This window comes from Leguminivora glycinivorella, chromosome 3 (assembly GCF_023078275.1).
Source record: "Leguminivora glycinivorella isolate SPB_JAAS2020 chromosome 3, LegGlyc_1.1, whole genome shotgun sequence".
NCBI lineage: Eukaryota > Metazoa > Arthropoda > Insecta > Lepidoptera > Tortricidae > Leguminivora > Leguminivora glycinivorella.
Genome location: NC_062973.1, coordinates 19,936,290 through 19,960,087, shown reverse-complemented (window position 1 = coordinate 19,960,087; position 23,798 = coordinate 19,936,290). Strand labels below are relative to the sequence as shown.

The 23,798-nt window shown below is 35.4% G+C and overlaps 2 protein-coding genes across 4 annotated transcripts in view; one reads left to right on the top strand and one right to left on the bottom strand.

Moving 5' to 3' along the window:
• LOC125242691 overlaps positions 1-23,798 on the top strand; it is a 346,473-nt gene that overhangs the window by 310,510 nt on the left and 12,165 nt on the right. For both annotated transcript variants that reach the window (XM_048151563.1, XM_048151564.1), the window contains exon 4: positions 3,867-3,960. In XM_048151563.1, coding sequence (XP_048007520.1) covers positions 3,867-3,960 — 94 coding nt within the window. The remainder of the gene's footprint in view (positions 1-3,866; positions 3,961-23,798) is intronic.
• LOC125242690 overlaps positions 1-23,798 on the bottom strand; it is a 48,977-nt gene that overhangs the window by 20,735 nt on the left and 4,444 nt on the right. Inside the window, exons 1-2 of one of the 2 annotated variants that reach the window (XM_048151562.1) lie at positions 8,633-8,778; positions 7,482-7,601 (exon numbers count right to left, since the gene is read on the bottom strand). The exons of the other annotated variant lie outside the window; for it this stretch is intronic. Of the exons in view, the coding sequence (XP_048007519.1) occupies positions 7,482-7,582 (101 nt within the window). The 5' untranslated portion in view covers positions 7,583-7,601; positions 8,633-8,778. Of the gene's footprint in view, positions 1-7,481; positions 7,602-8,632; positions 8,779-23,798 lie in introns of those variants that run through there. 2 annotated transcript variants of the gene reach the window in all.

Genomic DNA, 23,798 nt, shown 5'->3' with positions numbered 1-23,798 from the left:
AGCGTGGTTTACCGTTAAATTTAATAAACACACTGTACCCTAAATCAAAAAACCGGCCAAGAGCGTGTCGGGCCACGCTCAGTGTAGGGTTCCGTAGTTTTCCGTATTTTTCTCAAAAATTACTTAACCTATCAAGTTCAAAACAATTTTCCTAGAAAGTTTTTATAAAGTTCTACTTTTGTGATTTTTTTCATATTTTTTAAACATATGGTTCAAAAGTTAGAGGGGGGGACGCACTTTTTTTTCCTTTAGGAGCGATTATTTCCTAAAATATTAATATTATCAAAAAATGATCTGAGTAAACCCTTATTCATTTTTAAATACCTATCCAACAATATATCACACGTTGGGGTTGGAATGAAAAAAAATATCAGCCCCCACTTTACATGTAGGGGGGGTACCCTAATAAAACATTTTTTTTCATTTTTTATTTTTGCACTTTGTTGGCGTGATTGATATACATATTGGTACCAAGTTTCAGCTTTCTAGTGCTTACGGTTACTGAGATTATCCGCGGACGGACGGACGGACGGACGGACAGACAGACAGACATGGCGAAACTATAAGGGTTCCTAGTTGACTACGGAACCCTAAAAACACGTAAACAAACTCTTTCAAAAATGAGTAAGTATCAGGCTCTCCATCTTAGAGGTCTCGGCATCCGTAATCTTAGTATCCATGGTATTAAAGGTCTTCTAGACTTTGCCTGAACTCACATGCGGTTTTATATTTGCGGACTGTTGAGGTTACAGCCAATCAGATGACCAATTTAAATGCTGCTTTGTAATAAAACTCATGCAAGATCTCGTACCGTCTAAATCGGTCTTTATTTAATAATTAATGAAATTGGCTCGAAACATGTCGCAGCAATAGCGATATAATAACTCGAGTACAACCGTAGATTCATTAATTATTATTTATTATTTATTATTTATTATTTATTTATTGGAAAACCAACAGCACATGAAACATGTTAACAGAAACAATAGAAACAAGAGGCCAATTACAGGTTCTCACCGATAGAAATCTTATAGAAATTAACTTCACTAGGTATTAGGTATTACAAGTAGGTATACAAATATGCTTAGACTAGACAAGTACATAAATCTAATGTTAATACAGATGCGAAACAAAAGGAAAAACCGGGAAGATTAAAAAGAAGAAAAATGATCAAGCATACGAAATAGAAAAGAAAATAAAAATTAAAAGACAAGCTCACATAAAGAATTTAACAGTTAAATTACGCCGTATAGCCTGGGTATTTGCATTAAATACGTCAATATCGTGCTCTCTAGATAGCCTGTTAAGTGTTCTAGCTGCGCGAACGAGGAAACTGTTACGTCTGTAGTTCGAGGACGCAAAGGGAATCGAAATAGGTGGATTGTACCTTTTAACCCTATTGGGAGTGTTGAACATAATACTACCAAGCAGATCAGGGCAATCAACGCTGCCGCTAGTGATTTTTAGGAAATAAGTAGTGTCAGCGATTTCCCGACGGTGATACAAAGGCAACATATGGTGTTTTTTGCATACACTAACATACTGAGATGAGTTATAAGGAGTACTTAATTTAAAACATAAAAACTTAATAAATTTTCTCTGTATCCGCTCGATCCTGTCTATATAAATATTGTAACAGGGGTTCCAGACCTGGGATGCGTACTCAAGTTTGCTTCGTACGAATGAACAATATAGGATTTTCAACGTCTTAGCTTGTTTAAATTCAGAAGAGCTGCGCATTATGAACCCAAGGGACTTGGTAGCGCTCTTCACGATGCTGTCCACGTGAGAATCAAATAGTAACTTTGAATCATGAACTACGCCTTATTTGAATATGTCTCACGAAGGTTTAACGTGTTTAATTAATAAGTTAAAAGCTGAAATTTCACACAAGTTTAAAATTTATTGGGCGATCGGGTTGGTCACTTTAGCGGCTTTAGCCGCGTAAGCGCGTAACCTGAAGACCCGGATTTGACTCCGCCCCCATTTTAAACCATAGGTTATGTAGGTAGTAGGAAAATCATTCTAATAAATCGAAGGTACATACTATACAATGTTTTCTATTTGAGTATAATGTACTTCTACTTTTAACATAGTTATATCCATATTGAGTTTATTAAGTACCAGTAGCGTGTCCTTATTGCCAGTGTGTACCGCTATCGATCCGGTCTTCCCCGCCTTATCGATTAGTACGGTCCGCAAATTAACGCGGTACAATTGGCAAAGTGGTACGGGCCCGTTAGGCACGGACTATTTTGACGTGAAACTTTTGCGCAGATATTGTTATTGAAGACATTTTTAGGGTTCCGTAGTCAACTAGGAACCCTTATAGTTTCGCCATGTCTGTCTGTCCGTCCGTCCGTCCGTCCGTCCGTCCGCGGATAATCTCAGTAACCGTTAGCACTAGAAATCTGAAATTTGGTACCAATATGTATATCAATCACGCCAAAAAAGTGCAAAAACAAAAAATGGAAAAAAATGTTTTATTAGGGTACCCCCCCCCCTACATGTAAAGTGGGGGCTGATATTTTTTTTCATTCCAACCCCAACGTGTGATATATTGTTAGATAGGTATAAAAAAATGAATAAGGGTTTACTAAGATCGTTTTTTGATAATATTAATATTTTCGGAAATAATCGCTCCTAAAGGAAAAAAAAGTGCGTTCCCCCCCTTCTAACTTTTGAACCATATGTTTAAAAAATATGAAAAAAATCACAAAAGTAGAACTTTATAAATACTTTCTAGGAAAATTGTTTTGAACTTGATAGGTACAGTAGTTTTTGAGAAAAATACGGAAAACTACGGAACCCAACACTGAGCGTGGCCCGACACGCTCTTGGCCGGTTTTTTGTTACTTATATACCGTAACGTAGGTACCTGAAGAAAAGTTGAACCTTACAAGGCACATTGCGCAGAACCAAAATCTGACTGGACGCGCCAAAAAACAGATAGGTACTGTATGTATGTACCTACTTGTAAAATGCTACTACGTTATTAGAAAACTAGAGTAGTCTTTGACTTATATGAAAAAGAAAATAACTAGGTATAATAATAATAACTAAACAAATACGCTTAATACTTTTTAATCGTTTGATACTACGACGACGTTTGAATGAATGTCTTAAATTAATCCGCTACCACGTTTCTATTACAACCAGTAGGCCTAGCACATGATGGCCGCGGGAGTATGTCGCCGCGAGATAGATGACACGTCTTTGTCTAATTGTATTAATGACATAAGGACAGGCGACATACTCCCGCGGCCATCATGTGCTAGGCCTGCAGCTTACAGAAAAAAGGCGATAAATTAAATTAAAAATACAACATTCTATTAACACCAGTTACCTTCAACATCTATTAACAGAAAATATTTCGCGACTCGCGAGCACGATTTTTTCAGAGCGATGATTCACGCGTTAATGTAATTTTATTCACAGATGCCCCTTAAGATGTGGTGAATTACATGATACAAAATACAAATCATTTATGAAGCAAATAGCATAGCACCTAGACACTTTTACAAATCAACATTACACAGAGAATTAACAATTGAAGATAAAGAGACTATAGTTAATTATTTAGAGAGGTATATTATATGTACTTATATAAAATTTAAAAGCCAAACTTGGATACAAATTAAAATCATTCTAAAAAAACTTTATTTGTCTAAATGGCTCCAAATGTCACAAGTAAAGTTATCCTGAGAGAGAGTCTTCGAGAGTGAATTTTCTATTTAATTAAAATATTAACTAAAATATCATGATATTCGAAGTCCTCAACGTGAAAGAAAATAACACTATGTAATTTTGTCCGCAGATATCTGAACTTGCCAATAAAAACTAACGCCATGTTTTTTTGTCCGCAGATGCCCCAAATGATGCGAATTACATGATATGCGGCGTCGTCATCGCCATGGCCCTGGTCGGGCTAATCATTGTGCTCCTCGCCCTCACTATTAAGTAAGTACAAAAATAAGCTAACCAAAAAATACAATTTTTGAAAAAACTCGCGACCGCGACATAATGGTATATTATAATGTTTTATACCAGGCAGGCAAACATGGTCGCGCGAAAAATGATATTTATAACATCAGGCCGTCCCTTTCCCACTATTTGTAAGTGTGATAGGGACGGCCTGATGTTTTATCGTTTATCTCGCGACCATGGTATCGGTGCAGATAAGGGTCCCCCACATCAAGCGTCTCGCGAGCGTAGCGTCGGCGTCGGACCATACAGTTGGCTCGACACTACGCTCGCGAGACGCTAGATATGGGGGGACCCTTAATGACATAAGGACGACTAGTCTATGTCGCGGCGACATAATCTCGCGCCAAACATATGCAGCTGCTGGGCACTTACTTATGCAATGCAATAACCATACTTTGTTTACTGACTGACCCCACGTGTATATACATTTTGATTCTTGCGCTACTTTATATAAACAATTAATCGATAATATATCGCTATCATTGCTGGCCCAGCAGGTGTCATAATAGCCTGACACTGTTTGTTTAACAGTCGAGTAAGCGTTATTTAACCCTGTAATTATGAGTTCGAGTTGATGAATCACTCGATCTGCTTCGATGTGATGATTCACGTAATTTGTGAACGATCATCAGCATTATATGAAGTGATATAATATAAGTTGTTAATGTTTTCATACATGTGTAAGGGCAACTTGCACCGCCCGCTTAACTCAAGGTTAGTGGGCTGTCAACTGTCAAATTCCATATAAAATGGTGGGTTAATCTCGGGTTAATCCACCATTTTTGGTGGTGCAAGTGACCCTAACAGGCATAAACGTAAATTAGTGGTAATATGTTTAAAAGGCATCGACATAAAACCAAGGCCAAGGCACAATTAATGAAAGTAAGTGGTTCAAATGCAATCTGAGAAAAAACAAATTGTAAATTCAAGCAATGTTATTTAAATTTTAACCGGTATTTGGCCATATATTTCAGTATTTTGCACCTGTACTTGCCCGACTTCAATTTTAGTAGTTTAAGACTTTATTCTACAACGAAAAAAATACAGAGAAAAATAAGAAAGAGGTGTAAGGTGGACCATACCTTACTCTTTACTATTAATTGGGCGAGCTTTCTTTGAGTTCTGTGATTGAAGGTTCTCAATTTCTAATCTATCGTTCATACATTCTTTAAATAGGTAACGGAAGAAACAAGCCTCAACCGAGCCTCGGCCGTAGATTTCCGTAAAAATAACCGTTTTAATTGTTAACTATCATCTCATTAATATCATTATCATTTAAAAACCGAATGCCACAGGTTCAATAGACTCAAGAATCGGGTCATGTGCCAATTGACTGAGGTTGTTCATGTTCCGCTTGTTCAAGCTGCGGTTCATTCAACCGGGAAAACATTGCAGATTTTTTCGCGTCCGAGGTCTATGAATAAGTCATGGCTCTCTTTTAGTTATTGTTTGCAAGCGATGAAAGGTGACTTGATTGATTCACTAACCAATATTGGTTATATCACTTGTGTTGTAAACTTGTAAAGATAATAAATGTTGGAAATTACTTTTTTGTAGACGTTTCACCATATTGAAAACTGTTACTTGGCAATGAAGTTACCTATACACATTTTTGGTAACATAATATACACTTGACAAACTTACTCGTATTGATACATGAACAAATAATATATAATTATGGATAATGAAATAGTCGTCGGCAGGTAGGTAGCAATTGTTAGGCGTCGTATTTTTTTAGGGTTCCGTAGTTCCGTACTATCCGTACCAAAAAGGTTATGGTGCGACTCAGTCTGTCCGTCTGTCACATTTCTAAGGATCTCAAGAACTACTTATGCTATCGATTTGAAATTTAGAATATTAGTTTTTTTTTCAATTACACAAAGAAAACAAATCATGTTGGTACTTACAGACGTATTCAAATAAAATCCTTTTAACGAAGCATGTCATAAAATAGACCAAGTATATTATTTTACAATTCTTGCTCGCACTTATTGAAAAATTAAAATCCCCATTATGTAACTTGAAAAGTTATTCCAACCCGCCATATTAAGGAGTGTTTTCGAAGGTAAAACGTTTCCAGCAGGCGTGATAAAGGAATAATAATCCCTAATATAATAAGTATAAGACTAGGCATTCCGGTCAACAAATGACACCATTTTGAGAACTTGAGAACATTCTAGCCTATTCAGTTTTGATTCTGGTTGTTATTTTATAAACTTGACCGCCGGTCTCATTGTCTGAGCACAGTCTCAATTATGTTTAATTTTATTTCTGACACAAACGTTAGTTGCAATCTAGTTTATTTAGAAATGAATCAGGAGTACATTTTAATTGCGTTTTAACTTCAGTCAGTGCAGTCTGACTAAAAAGAGTATAAATTAAAAAGTGGCAACATTGTATTGTCGTTTCATCCATTTCAATTCAATATGTGTGAGAAAACGAGACGACACGACACTACGATATTGCCACTCTTTCTACTATTTTTAACCCCCGCCGCAAAAACGACGGGGTGTTATAAGTTTGACGTGTCTGTCTGTTTGTCTATCTGTCTGTGTGTGTGTGTCTGTGGCATCATAGCTTCCGAACGGATGAACCGATTTAGATTTAGTTTTTTTTTGTCTGAAAGCTCAGTTAGTCGGGAGCGTTCTTAGCCATGTTTCATTAAAATCAGTCTACTATGTCGCGGTCGGGGGTTTTTTCAAAATTTTAATTTTGTGGTTAGGTTATTGGTCAGAATCGTGCCAACGTTTTGAATGTAAATATTATGATAAAAAATGAGATATGGAGTGATTGATGGCTGATGGTGGAAGTAAATCATTGGGGAACATAAAGCTTGTGCCAAATTACGTCTTCTTTAAACTGCGCCGCGAGATAAGAAGGATCTTGATCGTTCGGTGAAGTTACGCCGTGGCTTGCGTGGTCGTGGTCGCGATGGTCGCGCGACGGCGATGCGACGCATACGAAATCAAACCTTATTGATATGGAAGTACGAGACGCGACGGCGACGGTCGCGCGACCGTCGCCCACGCAAGACACGGCGTTACTATGGTTATCTGGTTTGAAAAGTCACGTAGGTAATATCCGAATTTACGGTCATAACAATGTTAATAAAAAAAAATCTTTATTAACTACTTAGGATATGACGGAGAACGTATTATTCAAAGGGTGTATTGTATGACTAAAATAAATATTGTCATATATGTTACTTTCCGGACGGAAATGTCTTAAATCAGTTTAAGTAAATTATTTAGGAATTTACTACTCGCTGCTTATTGTTTAAAAATGGAGTAGGCCTAAGTACGCGTTTTTATTGTATTTTATAGTAATAACCACAAAATTAAACACTCCCGACTAACTCAGTTTTCAAACAAAAAAAAAACTAAATCTAAATCGGTTCATCCGTTCGGGAGCTACGATACCACAGACAGACAGACAGACAGACAGACAGACAGACAGACAAACAGACAGATCGACACGGTTAAAAATGCATTTACCTGAGAGTTTGTCTTGCTTCTCTTGCTTTCTGTAAACTGGCAATATTATATCTCTTCCGCTTCCTGAGACATTCGTACCTATTCTTCCCTTTTTTTTTCATTTCTCGTTACTTCGTTCAACTGCAAAGTTTCAAGTAACTATATTAAAATTGTACTTAAAATGAAATTGAATTTTACAATGAAAGCTATTCAATATACATACCTGGGATACCCCCATTTGCCAGAATTTCATTTGCCATAATTTTATTTGCCATCCTATTCAACAATCATAATATTGTTTTTCATAACAACTTATGCCATAATCATTGTTTACTATATTAATCTAGTGCCAGAAACTTTGTTTCCCATAAAGTCAGTTTCCATAATGTCATTTGTCAGAATAATCGAAATCCGTAATTACCACATTCCATACCATCATTTGTCATACAAATTAGCGTCCAGAAAAGTCAATTTCCATAATGTGCTTTGGCAGAATCGAAAACTACTATAATAGGTACTAGAAGGACTAGAGAATGAAACTGCTATCAGAAAGTAGGTTAGGTTAGGTTAGAACTGTGACCCCTGGAAAATGAAACTGCTATCAGAAAGTAGGTTAGGTTAGGTTAGAACTGTAAACCTCTGGAAAAGGAAACTGCTTGAAAAGTAGGTTAGGTTAGGTTAGAACTGTGACCCCCCGGAAAATGAAAATACTATCAGACAGTAGGTTAGGTTAGGTTAGAACTGCGACCCCCTGGAAAATTAAACTGCTATCAGAAAGTAGGTTAGGTTAGGTTAGAACTGTGACCCCCTGGAGAATGAAACTGCTGGAAAAGTAGGTTAGGTTAGGTTAGAACTGTGACAACTGGAAAATGAAACTGCTATCAGAAAGTAGGTTAGGTTAGGTAATAATATGGGCAACAATTAATATGGCAATAATTGCTTAAGGCGTTTGAATATTCTATGAAACCATATTATTGCACTTAATAATATGGCTAACAAATAGTATGGCATTGTATGATTATGGAAGGTAATATTCGGATAAACAACGAGTATGTCATATGATTTTTATGGTAAACAAATCATTCGGGCAAATGAAATTCAGGCAAGTTAGATTCGGGCAAATGAATATTATGTTAAATGACTGTCGGGCAAACAATAGACAACCTACATACCTATGTCAAACGAAGATTCAAGTCGAGACAAACTAATAAGATCAAAGTTTCTGGTGCCAATAGACGAACACATAAGTGGTGCAAACAACTACAATACAGTACTTGTACAATAACAATCTAGCATTTGCTAAAACGTGTAAAACTACCTGCAAAAACGTCCTTCCTCTTCAAGCGCTCACGCGGTTCTGAGGGGTAAGGGGCGAGGCCCTACTGCGAGAATCATAAAATCGACTTTTCGTTATATGGCTCTCTCACTCGCACATTTTCTAATTATACGAGTGAAGGAGAGGAATATATTAAGATTCTTTATATAAACAAAGAATCCATAAACAGGTTTTTTTTTTATTATATGGCATATAAGTAGAACAATATAATATGCTTTATAATATACTTATAAATATCAAGAACGATTTAATACTGGACTGACAAAGCCCATACAAAAAAGCGTACCCCTGAAATGTATGGGCCTTGTAGGCTTAACTAGATGGCGCTGTTTGCAGCCTGGAAGTGGCCAAAGTCATATTATCCCCAAATATTTTTGCGTGTTTTTTTTATAAGAACAAATTACATATTTCTTTATTTTAAAATCATGATATCAGGTAGAAAAAAATAAATTTGTAGGCATCATCAGTGTAGTTATGATAGTATTTAACAGGTGGCGCTAAAAAATCGAGGTAGAATTCTTAGTATGAACTTATGAAGTATAAATCCTATATAAATAATTCTTGCTTATACCTAAGTACTCATTTAAATGGATATCAAAAATGGCAAATAACGTAGTAGGGATGAGTACTTAATTCGCAATTTGTGTCCTTGATTTGCTGAAACCGGGTGTGTTAGCCAGATATAAAACCATTTAATTTATTTAAGATGATGGCGAGTTATCGTCAGCTTTTGGCAATTTGACAGAATGTTTATAATTGTTTTCATTCTCAACATATCTCGCGTTATTTCATTGAATAATCCGTTTGATCGATGGCGATGAATGTTTTGTTTTAGAGACTTAAACGTTGAAACTACGAGAACATTTAGAATATAATAGAATATGTTTCTGGAATCTAATCTATATTTTTTTTAAGAATAGATTTCAGGCATGTTATGATATACAATATTTATATCTTCTATGTTTTTCTCTAAATATTCATGAATCTTGTGTAATTTACACTTTGAAAACTTTTTGAACGGTGGGAATGTCTGCAAAACGAGTGTACTGAGTAGCAAGATAAAATTTTGAAAAAACCCCCGACCGCGACATAGTAGACCGATTTTCATGAAACACAGCTAAGAGCACTCCCGACTAACTCAGCTTTCAGACAAAAATCAAAATCTAAATCGGTTCATCCGTTCGGGAGCTACGTGCCACAGACAGACAGACACACAGACAGACAGACAGACAGACAGACAGGCAGACAGACAGACAGACAGACAGACAGACAGGCAGACAAACAGACAGACAGACACGTCAAACTTATAACACCCCGTCGTTTTTGCGTCGAGGGTTAAACAGTAGGAAGTCTTACACACCTTGACAGTGTCACCATAATTTAAAAGGTATGATTATGACTCCATACCAATTGCATAACGGATAAGTAAGTTTCACGAATTGTAACCATCGAGAACTGGTCTTCGACGTCCAGTATCCAGTTGAGTGTTCCGGGGTATTGTCAGACGCGTATCGTGCCACATTGCATTTCTGTTCGTCTTATTCAATAGGTATGGGTGAGTCGGATATAATGTAAAACCACTGTAATGAAGTCAACCAATTGGAGCCCTAGGCCACTCTACAACTTTGTCAAAATGACAAGCAGTAAGAGATTTCTTACAATCTGATTTATAACGTCACTATACTCGGTACGCGAATTCGAGTCCAAAAAATCTACTACGATGATGTTGCCACTGCAAGAAAATGTATGTAAAATATATGTAGATAATTTATGTATTGATAATTTCAGTCCTTTGAATTAAATATTTAATAGTATTTACTTATTTACATAAATACTAGGACGCCCGAATAAAAACAACATTTTCCATGATTTTAGTTGCAAAGTTGGTTTTGCGCTTGTATCACTTCAGGTATTAATAACATTTGGTGCTTTATTTTACGGGATAGAAGAAACTCTGATATTGTGATCATTTTTTTAAAATAGACTTAGCTTAGCAACGAAATACATAGTGTACATCGCGCGTTATGATTATTTTTTTGCGGATGCGGCCATGACACCCTGGTTTGTCACTTTCTGAATGTTCGAATGTTTTATTTTGTTCCGTGGTGATTTCTGCCTTGTTGAGTTTTTGTGTTTTGTTAAGTTTTTGTTTCCAGTTGAGTTATCGTGTGCCTTATACACATGGGCAGAGATTGCACCGGTCTGGAAAATGCCATCTTAAGTGAAAAAAATTGTGATTTATTAATTCAACGTCTATTGTTAATTTAAAACAAAGAAAAACACAACATGATGGCAACACCAGTAGCGAAATACCTTCAATTGAATAATAAGTATGATTTTGTATTTAGAGTTTCTTACCTGCTAAATAAATAATTTATTTTATTCAAAGGTTGACGAATCCTGAATAGTATTTTTGACAGTGACATAAGTGAAATTGACAGTTATGACATTGACGCATCTGTCGTAGTTTTTTTGGACTTGGGACTTCCGGTTGGGACGCCATCACAGCGGTTTCGTGTCGTGAATAATTTATTTTTCTTTTACTCATTAATGTTGTTTAAAGTGTAATATTGATAGCGTATTATGCAGTAAACTAATGGTGTAGTGAGAAGCTGATGAAGAATTGTTCTCGAAACGCGTTTAGCCTCTTTTTTGTCGTAAACGGCCGGTAGTCCACGTGCTCTTGTAAAATCTAGCTATCAATTTACAAGTGCTAAGTCACCGTACAATGTCGTACTTACCGTACAAAAATTACTAATATTAGCTCATATCACCTTGACACTGGCGAAATAGTCCCAATGACCAACTGAACTGAACTGAACTTTTTTGGACTTGAATTCCCGTGCCGAGTATAGTCCTACAGTGGTCTAGAGTTCCAATTGGTTCACTGTACCTAACAATTTATATTTAAGTCGAAGGACCTGCTTAGGAAAGATACAGACAGAACCTGCTGTTTTATTATTTATCGCGCGACCATGCTTGCCTGCCAGGTTGTTAAATTGGTTAGCGGATAGAATAGAATAGTTCATGAGTCTCGTTGTTATTTGTGTAGAAACAACACTCTTGATAACAATTTGCTGTAGTGACAGCTCTTGCAAAATTTACATCCGCAGGAGAATAAAGAGTAAGAGCCTTTGAGTCTTGCTCCGACTTACGACATTACCTTTCCAAAATGTCGGATTATTACGATTTCTACAGAAACCGGATTGTAAATCAAAATTGACAACCGGAGACAAGCTCCATTAAACTACCTAGAAGTTCAACTCTCCCTGTCAATATCTATAGGCCTTGAGAAATTGCTTTGTCAAGCCAACAATTTTATCAAGTCGTTGGGGACGGTTAATATGCATAATATCACGTCTAAGCGAGATTTTATTATGCACGTTGGCATAACCGGTCGGGGCTATATGTCACCGTTGTAGTGTGTATGAATTCTGGGATTACACTGATAACAGTCCAAAGTCCAATTATGCCATTTGTGCATTCAGTGCAAATAATTGTTTGCTTAGGTGCATATAAGTGTTCGTTTGTATCTGTTTAGTAGGCATCGTTTTAGAATTTAACTACAACAATTATGTAATTTCTGAAACTATCGACTTCAAGCATATTTTTTGTTTTTGTTTTATGTAATAGATCTTTTTGTAAGCTTGGTTGATTTTAAGAATTTCAATAAAACTATATCGGTATTGACTATATACGACTATACGAGTGACTATACAACTTGACAAGACCATATGGTTAGATTGAGGTAACCATAATACTACTTATCAGGCGTTATGCTTATATGTATTATGTGTTTCCTACAAAACCTCGGAATTAGTTACCATTTGACCCTACTCAAGGTTTTCCTCATATCACCCACACAAATTATGATATCTTCAAGTAAAAAACCCCGGCAAACTGCTTAAAACTGCTTTGAGTACTTTGCCCAATTAAATCGGTGGTTTCAAGAAACCCATAATGATATAACGTATCGTGTTGAGCCGTACGGGAAAATCTGAGAGTGATACTTATTTAGTTTCTAATAAATGGTTAGATGCTTACGTAATCACTAATCAGAATCACGTACAGTAACAGAACTTGTTACAAAAAAAGAGTAGGTTCGTGGTTAGCTCTATGTAGATGTTAGGTATAGTATATTTTTATTGAACTAAAGTTAAGATTTTTTTTAATGTGTCTTTTTCTACTTCATGAGCAATGAGCATTGCTCTTATTACTATTTATTCATTCTTATCTTCGGCGTTCATATCTATAGCGTTTATTCAACTAACTATACAAAGAATGGTACCTATATATTTTAAATTAAACTTCTATTGTAATGAATACTGAATAGATATGGGTATCTAGAACCCAAATAGAACAATAATAAGCTACTGACTTTGAATTTGATAACCCCGCAGGTATAAGAGTAGTATTAAACGTCAAACTCCTATGAAGTTTTTTGTTTGGACTGACTAGTCTTTTTCAGTGTATGGTGACGTAATACCTAATCACACGCACACGAATGTTTTTTCGTGACACACGTTGAAAGCGAACATTAGCTCAAGGCAATAGAGTGGTCAAATCATCTAAAATGCTGCACCAAGGCCCACCCAAACCACCGGCAGTTAGAGATACTTGGCCGTTTAAAATAGCTATGTACATTACGTTTTCAATCTGTCTTTAAGAAATATACGACTGTAAAAAGCACGCATTGGACTTTGAAGATCGGTATATTGTCACTCTAAATTAGCACTTGTTGAATCTTAGGCTACAACTAATTCAATATTGGATTTTTAAGTACAAAAAAATCTAGAAAAAAATGCAATCAAGTCTAAGTTGTGTAGGTTTCAAAGATTATTGAATGTTTAAATTATTATCTTTGCCCTCTGCGCAGTAGGTATTGCCATATTTTTTATCTTTTTACCAATTTAAACCAGAATCGTGTGACTTTATGATTGATAAGTTTATAAATCACATAACATTGTATAGTAGGTATATTTCAGCAGTCACGTAACTCACATTTGTAGGTATATATCGTACGTAACGTAATCCTAAATTGAAAATATTACAAATCCAAATAAAACGTTTTTGGCATAAAACTCATTGAATTATGCCAGAATGGGAATCGGCAAATATACTCATAACTATAAATATATCACGTCGTAGGTTTTCCATGAAAACTCAGTACCTAGTAGATATAGTAATGCCAATAAGCAGGCACGACGAGTACCTTCTAATAACCTTCGAAGCAAATAAAGTAGTATCCGGGTCTAAACAAAAATGTCAACTTATTGTAGGGTTTCTACTAAATTGGTCATGACACCTTGATATGTACACGGAAAACTAATTGCAGATTAAATATGTTTACTATCGCAGTCTATAAACTGGGCGACAGTACATACATATTTCTATTTGTCCTGAACTTAACACAGCCATATGTAAGGTATTAAATGAAAAAGGTACACAAATTAGCGAACGGTATCAAATTAATTCGAAATTTGCAGACACTACGTTACTTCTACAAACTGTACAATTTTGTTAAAGAGTTAAAAATTTTATTCACTTTTCTCCAATTATCGTCTCAAAAAACACTCAATATAGTAAGTATAAAAATGGTCACTTGATAAAAATATATGTACTTATAGTATTTTAATGTCAAACAATTCAATGACCTTAAACATTTCGGTCATTAGTAACTTCGAGAAGCATTTCTACCCACATGTAATTTACTACTCGAAATGAGGGTAGCATGATAAAAATCTACCATCACAATTCGCGCTGTGCGTGCGTGCGTTCCTGCGCTGGGCGTTTTTAACGCATTTTTTGCTTTTATTTTCATTTACAGTCGACAAATTTAGGTTTAACCTATTTGACTAGTGCATTTACTAACCAAGACAATGACTTCTTTAAAAATGTTGTGTGTGTTTAGGCGTTATATGAAGAAACTTTTACTGACAATGTAAGTATTTGTTCACTTATGCTAATACTAAGTGTAAGAGAAACTGGCCTATATTTAAATTGTGTGCTTATGGAAAGCTGTTCAACTCTTTAAAACTTGGCAACACAATGTGAATTTACATTTTTTTTAATTTTTAGGTTATTTTACTAGGTTTTTGCCGGTTCTAACGAAACCGCAGATGAGTAGTTAAAATGTATAAAAATCGATATTCAGAGGTCAGGAACATTGGGACTTCGCCATGAGAATGTACTCCTGTCGCTTAGTAACTGTATATTTCGAAATTGGTTTACAGCCAAAAGTAAAATTTTATTGTCTATTGGTACGTCATTATTTGACATCACTGTTCAGCGTTCGTTCATTATCCTAAGAAATATACGTACGACTACATATGACGTCTACACGTTTGATGTCTTTTAAATATAAATTTACGTGTCAGAAATATTAATGTTATATGTAGGTAGGATAGGAATAGATATTCAGTTTGAAATCTACTTTCCGTTTAATTATCAACAATTTAATTTATTATACATAATACATATATATTCGTCATCTATTTGATCTACATATATTCCTTAGTCAAGCCATCACATAGCGGTTTTGTTGAAGTATTTGGTGCTTCGTTTGGTAACTTTTTTCTATTATTTAGGTCTCAATCATACCCTAAATGAAAAACCGTGCTAAAGCCCCGTACGCCTTGCTAAAAATTAAATTGAGGTTAACTATAGGTGTGCCATAAGCGTACAAACAATACAATAGAATATTGGGCAAACGGGCCCTTGTAACCAATTTAAAGTCACGAGTAATCGGCCCTAGATGGCGCTGGTTCTAGGCGGTTCACACCGGATTTTTTTAGTTATAATTCCCCGTTGTAGGTAATTGTTGTTTCCGCCATTGAATGTGAACTCGTTTGCCAGATGGCGTTTTTTAATTGTCCTGGAAGTGAATGAAGGTCAAGGTCTGGGTTTATGAATGCAGGAATGTCTGGCAATCGTGCGTTGTAGTTCTAATCATACGTTTTTTTAAACACGTTATAATACATGTCCTAGGTCCTAGGTCATGTTGCTGACTGAACCTTCTTATTGACAAGAGTGATAATGTTAGTTGTGAGACTTTTGAGTGATAGTTTGTTAATTTCTACTTAGGTATGTAAAAAACAAAAGCCAAAATACGGAAGAGGCGAGACAAAAGATTATCAACGGCTTTTAATAGATTAGAAATACATTGATGGATTTTTTTTTATTTGACCATTTAATAGATATTTCTTGTAACACTTGACAAAGACGTCTAACGGTTCTAAATATAATAAATTTAGTTTAATTTCACACGTAACTGCAGTCTCGGCTAGTTCATGTAGTAACGACCGCCATTTTATTTTGGTCGTGCGCCAAATGTCTGCAACCTTACTACATGCGTAATTGTCATAACAGTGCTTGAAAATGTTGTTGTGTGTACTTAACACAGCAAAAGGGAGTGTACAAGTTTGTAATGAGAGGGAGTGTACCTACAACAACAACGCATGCGCGTTACCTACCAAAACTTGTTAATTTGATCCCTAATATTGCGATCGAAACTAAAAAATGAATAAAATATATTGTTCATTAATCGCTTATGGCATTCAGAAGTTACGGTGGAACAAAGAATCTCACATACATACATACAATGAACGCTGTTTTCAGCGTTCATTGTATGTATGTATGTGAGATTCTTTGTTCCACACAATACACTCTTTATTGGGCAGTCGTGTAAAAAACTTTAAAAGGAAGTAAAACAGTAGTCAACATTACATATATTTCAATAGGGATACAGTTATGTAAATTGAAACATACAATACAGCCAACAGCGATCGTTGTCATCTTTACTGGACGACGTCGAGCAGTTAGTTTGTACATTTCATTGCAGTCTGAAGTCGTCCACCCACTCTACTCTGTGGGTTTAAGTGGTCTATATAAATAAATGTAGGTATTTGAAGTTGCCGTAAATATACAGCAAATTAATCCTTTTAAATATACAACATTTGTATAGGTAATAATAAAACCGTATGATATTAAATTCTTAAAAAAGTCGCAAGTAATTGTTAAGTAATGAAAGTTTAAAATATGTATGGCTTAAAAAACGGTATAATATATTGCATTACAAAAATGACAGTTGAGTAAGAACAAAGCAACTCATTCCAAAAATAAGCGATAGTCTTCTGCTACTTTCCCAAGACAAATTAGGCCACTAGTATTATTATATATTTTGTGCACTAATATAAAAATGCACGGGGTGCAGTACTTCTAGTCTAATAGTATCCTCTGCAAAACAATATTGTATTACTTCTTATAAATGCCAAAAGAAAATCCAAACACTTTGACTGTCGTACAATATACATTATATTTGATTTAATCTTTTCACACTAGACACAAGACTTCAAAATCTTTTCGCAGAAAGACGTTTGTTTTCTTAGATTCGCAAATCTCTCGGTATTTTAACTTTCAAGGCGTTTTAAAATCGTCTCGTTTGTAGTTTTTACAATGGTTTTAGTGCGCCACAAATCTTGCTGTATCTGTTTAATGTTACCGTCAATCTTTAACTTTTTTATAACTGCCGTCTTGTCCGTTTGATGGATACAGTAAAGCTATTAACCTGTAATGTTTTTATTAAACGCCGTAAACGCAGTTGTCCTATATGTTTGAGCGCTTCAGAGAGTCTAGCCAAGCTGCCGTAGCGATCAAAACGCTTATCTCTTCCCTACTTTCCCTAGTGATACATTACGCTATCGCCATCGCGCAAACAATTGGCATCTTTGCCATGTACCTTGTCTAATATAGTGACATTCGCATGACAATGACGATTTAGTGTCGTCAATCTGTCACTCCTTTTAACAGTGATTGATAACTGCCTGCGTCAAATCTGCATCAGCGTAGTTCCAAATATTATTAGAAATCATCTTAAAACCTATGACGTGAGTACCATAAAATTGAATGACACGCCCGTAATCCTGACAGTAGATACAAACCTTTTATTCTTTATAGTCATTACAGTACACTACTTACTTTGTTCTTATGTAACACGTTTTTTACGGCTATTATTTATATTCATTCGTTATCGAACTCGGACTATAGACTTATGTAGTAAATATATTTCTCTTATCAACTTCATGTTCAATACTGGATTTTAAATGTAATTCTGGATCTGGAGAATCCCAGTAATTAAGCATTCAAGTTATAACCAGGAAAATTTAAACAGCTCAACCATAAAATTATTGAAGTTTTCCTTGTATTTTCGCCATTTTGATTCCCATATTGATTGTAAATCCCACTGCCAACTATTTGCTCGTATCTTGACCTCTTTACCTGTGATAAAGTTATCGCGACGTGTATAATTTAACGATGTAGGTACAATCTAGGTTTATTGCGGCTGATAGGGAATATGGCATGGGAATCGAAATAGTATGTTCGAGAACAGCTACTTACAGTAAAAAGCTTGATTAAAATAGATATTTTATCTATCTTATTCTTATTTATTATTATTTATCTATTATTATTTATTGCTACAACTTTTCATCTACATTTGATTTAAGAACTAAAATATGTACATACTCGTATTTTAAATGATGTATGTGTAGTTGTAGACCTACTTTCATATTAGTTTAAGTCTTGTTTACAATATATATAGCGTATCAAAAAAAAATGCGACTATAACGTAAGTCAAATTCCTGTATTCGTTTGCTTTTATCGCATGGTAGTTTACAACCTAAAACAATACGAATTCGATTTAATTTTATCCCTACAGTGCATACTGGCCCATATACGTCACAACCAGAACATAGGTGGGTGGTGACTAATATCAGGTAGCTAGCGACATCTGCTACGCGGCTTAAGTAACATTGCGAACCTGGTTACTACAGTAGTCCATCGTGTTGCCGCTAGGTAGCGGTAAATCTCCACGGTATCGAGCGATCCATTGAATTTTGGCAGTCGGCGTTAGAAACAGTTTTGACAACTTTCTAAGTGCAATAAAAAACAAATTAAGGCGTGAATTAGCAAGAAAAAATTATTAGTGTGACCGCTAATCTGTGCAGAATTGCAAGGTAAGTTTTGTTTTTTAGTTTAGCAATGTTTTAATTCTTGTAAGCAATAATTTTTAAACGTTCCCGATATGGTACGCCATGCGTTTACGTCCATATTAATGTTTCTAGGGAAGGGAGATACTTTTGCACTTTTCAAGGGCTTTATGAAGTTAACATAAGATTCAATTTACCCTAATCTGTAGAAATTATTTTATGTTGTTTTATGATGCAGCTCCTTTATTGACAACCGTATTTTCAAGGCATAAAGTTCAAATTTGCACTTTTTTTTGGTGTTGATCTGTCTCCAAGATTATGTGTTTAATGTTTATCTTACTTTAATTTTATTGTATAAATCTATATTTCCTTCCTCTGTAACATACGAGCACAGAATATAGTGTCTTACAGCTATGTTTTATTATTTGAATATTTAATTTAGCCTGGCAGCTTGAACATGTCATGCACACTTAAAAGTCTTTGCTGCGGTGGCGTCGTTGATCGGGTCGCCACCTTCCCGAATAAAGGTTGAGGGAGGCGATGGCTGAGATACGCGTCATACTCGTGAACGGGTGCCGTCTGTGAAGACCGGTCTGTTTAAGCTTACTGGGGCTGTTATAACTTAGTAACTTTAATTCTAATTTTTATTAAATTAGGACACTTTGTTCGGTTGTCGTTTGTTTCCTTTCTTTTAGTGAATATTTTAAATATATGATTTTGACTCATGGAGACCATATACATCTCTAAGGAGAATTAGATTAAGTAGATATACATTTTATTTTTAGTTGTGACATTTAGAGTCAATTGCACCTCTAAAGTAATTTTAGACTTTTTTTTTTGTATTTGTACTTTTTATATTAAAATTTAGTGTAGTTCTTGGTTGTAATTCGACATTTAGAGACCTTCTACATCTCTAATTAATTGTATAGAGTTAACTTTAGTTAGAACTTAGAATTAGTATATAATAGTATCAATTGTAATTTCAACTCAATTTTAAATATTTTTTTAAATACCTATGTACATGTGACGTGTAAAAGTGCCCCTGTGGCCTATTTGCTGAATAAATTATTTTGATTTTGATTTTGATTATAGCTGACAAGCAAAAAAAACCAAATGTAGCGATTCTCCCCCCTAAGGATGTAAGGATAGACGGAATTGACCATTTTCCGGTATGGAACGATAAACGTCAACGCTGTAAATATCCTGACTGTCATGGAAAAACCTTTGTGGGCTGTGAAAAATGCAGGGTGGAACTCTGCCTAAACAAGAATAAGAATTGTTTCCGGGAATTTCATAAGTAACGCTATAATTTGATTGTTTTAAAACGAAGATTCGATTTTATTTTATTTTAATACTTTTTTATCAAAGTAACCTAAATGCATGACGTTCCACATGTGGCACGAGATTAAAATTTGATTTTTTTGTGAAAAGTATTGGTTTTTTATTTTTTTTATTATTTTTCCCTATGTACCTACATCGATATTTATCACATATAAATTATTTTCCCAAAAAAAAAAATTCATGCATTGTAGGGTTAAGTTATGTTACGAGATATGATATTTTAAAGGGATTAGGGAAATTTTCTGAAGATTACCAATAAAATATAATCATAAGTGCTCGTTCTACATCGGATTATATTTATCGCAATTCATTATTAACAGGCGTTGTTCCTTAGGAGTGCTTTCAAAAATGCTCGCTCGCATTTCGACGCCGGCGGCGTTGGTGCGTGCATGGTGTGCAGACGCACGCTAAATCAGACGCATAACGATTGTAGCCTGCGGTACAGACATAGCGTGCGATCATCTTCGAACCTACCTTACGTGCGGTTAAAGCGAAAGAGATAGCATTCACGTTTTATACCGCCACGCCGTCAGTAGTGTTAATGCGGACTGACCATTATTGATACTTGCGTAATAACACCACCTATTATTTGCACACATGGTTTCGTGCATACATACTTGATCTTTTAGGTTAAATATTAAATTTATCCTAGGTATATTTTAACACATAACAGGCCACAGATGTCATATATACCATAGATCAAGAAAACATATCTACTTAGCGTGTCAAATGAACTCAGTGAAATCCACTGAGTTGTCCGTCTTTACTCGCAGCTTGCAGCTTTCGGGCGTCAATTTTTGTAAGTTGAAGTCAACCAAAACATAAAAAATGCCTCGTTACGTGATATTCAATTGCAACAACACAAAAATTATGAACAATCAAGAGCCTGAGACATACTTAAAATTACAGGCAAGAATCAACTTCAGTACAAAATTTGACACGCTCGGCCCCTATACAAATATATGAATTTGTTTCTTCTATCTAAATTCTATTCTGTGTAACAGGCTAATATTAGTTTTTTTGTTTTATATTTTTATCTACCTACGCTCCAGAAGGCAAAACGTTCGGAGGACTGCGCGACGGTGTTTTTTGCAAACGACTTGATCCAGCCACTTTATTGCAGTAAGCGTAGTCTGTCGCACGCCACCAAACACACCACAAAACACTATCTCAATATTAAAGTAACAAAGTAAGTCCTCGTATAATCAAATTTTATAACACGAAATATATCCAACCAGAACGATTGACACTTTGACAGCTAAAAAAATTAACCGATGGTTCTAAATACCTTCGTCTTTAGGTTTATTTAACATGTAACCTTTCCGGAAGTGGATGAGAAAAATTGAAATAACGCAGATTAAATAAATACTTTCCAATTAAATAACTATGTAAGTATTATTTATATATAAATATCAAAAACACTACACTATAATTTTAGTGTAGAAAACAATAGATTTTTTAAAGTCTGTTTAAAATACTGTAACAGTTGACAATACTAGATCGTGCCACATGATGGCGTTGGCACCGTTGTCGTAAGAAAGCATCGGCAACTGAACGCGCGTTTCCACGCAGGCAAGAACGATCTTGATAGTTTTTAATTCAATGGGGGACTCTTTATTTACTTTCAGATGCATGGCAGTAGTAAATACTAAATAGGGTACCTATATTAATAAAGTAAAAGTAATCTCAACATATAAATGCAAGTATCACGATTGACGATTGTTAATGTGTCACTAATCACTATACTCACTTTGTAATATAGTTACGACTATAATAATTTTAATTACTTACGTTTCATCTAGTTGCTTCTTTTTTATAAACGGGTAATATTTTCTTCTTACTTTTCCATAATGTTGATTTTTATTTTTCTTGCCCATTTTCACGGTATATTTGTAGAAAATGACCTAAAAAGAAAGAAATATGGAATAACTACTAGATTTTCTGATCCTGATGCGTAAATAAGAAGTGGAGCATATAGTTCGATGGTATAGTAGTTAGCATAAAATCTTATGAGCCCAAACATGCCGGCCGGATCTAGGGTAGAGCGAGTGGAGTGGCCGCTCTAGGCGCCATACCATTAAACACTCAACATAACCTTTGAAAATGAAAGAGTCTATTATTAAAGTTGCATAAGGTGTAAAAATGTACTTACAGGTTCAAAATTTGTTTAGTCGCAATATATAGCTCCTCTTGCTTACGAAAGCAAGGCACGCCGGACGATCAAACGCAGGTCCGTTGTTAACGAGCGCTCGGCGCAGACTGAGCGGGCCCGCGTCGGCAAGTACGTCAATTCAAATTTTAGGTGTTTAAAAAAAAACTATGTTCAGAAAGGGATATCCGGTATGTATGTATGATAAATCATTAATTACAGGGGGTCACGAAACGAGTTATCCCACTGCAGAAGACGTCTTCCCAAAAAACTTTTTTTTTTAACATAAAAGATATTCTAGAACATTAACCGTTACTTGCTAGATTGAGATATGTTATTATTGGTAAATTATCAGTTTGTAATAATTATTTACATTTTCTTTAGAATTTTGAAAGAAATGTTACGTTTTGCAAAAAAAAACGCTTGTCGTTAGGAACAAGGCCTCTTATTTAAAGTAGACACCGGGTCATAATAACGTTACGGTAGTTGAAATTATCAATGACCATGATGCCGACATATATGATATCAAAGTTTCTCAGTTAAGACCGCGTACTGCGTCCTCATATTAATTTAACCCGAACTTTGTACTGGGACCCTATACAACGTTTGAAACTTTCCAATTCCTTTGCCAACACTAAACAACAACAAAATTTTACGAAACACATACTTCTTCGTGTCATGCTACTTAGCAAAAACAACAAAATTACAGGATGTTGAAAAAACGGCAAAAACTTGTAAGAACAGAATTGTCGGTCATTTACGTGCAAGTAAAAGGTCGTGAAAAACACCGAGATTTGTTGCAACCGTGGTAAATATACTTCGTTTAAATATAGAACCAGTATCGATTACATTGCGTGCACTGGACTGAGGTAGAAAGTAAGTGGTTTCGTTACTTCAACTTGAGCTGACTCATAACACAACTAAAATAACTTTGAAGGACCTACATAAAATTGACCACGGGCTTTGTCAGGAGAGAAAATGACAAGGGAGGATAATGCTATCATTACCTTGTCAGTTTGAAGTGTGAAACATTAGGTGAATAGTAGTTCGTGGGATATAATTGGTATTAATGACATGGATGTCAGATGACATCGCCGGACCATGACTGGCAGCAGCACACCTGTAGTTCTCACGGTCCACAATAGACCATGGTACGGAGGGCGTTCGATTGGCATTCATAATACAGGCACGCTCCATTTAAAACTCCCTGCGCTATTCTGTATCTTTTGCCGTTGTAATAACGTGATTAACATAAGTATACATATATTTGAGTTCACGAGCTGGATCACCGCTCGGTCATGTGTGGATGATATTCTCTATGGTCGACCGTTAAAGGTTATATTATTAGCAACACTGCAGCATTCGAAGCGCACAATGATAAATATAGACGAGATGCAGCCGGCAAATATCTAACGGATTTAGGGTCTTAAGATCAAGGAACTCGTAGGACAATACCCTGTTTCACGTAAAGAAAATAATTTGTTTCACCGTCATGTTTATGACTGAGAGTCTTTGTCATGTCCGAG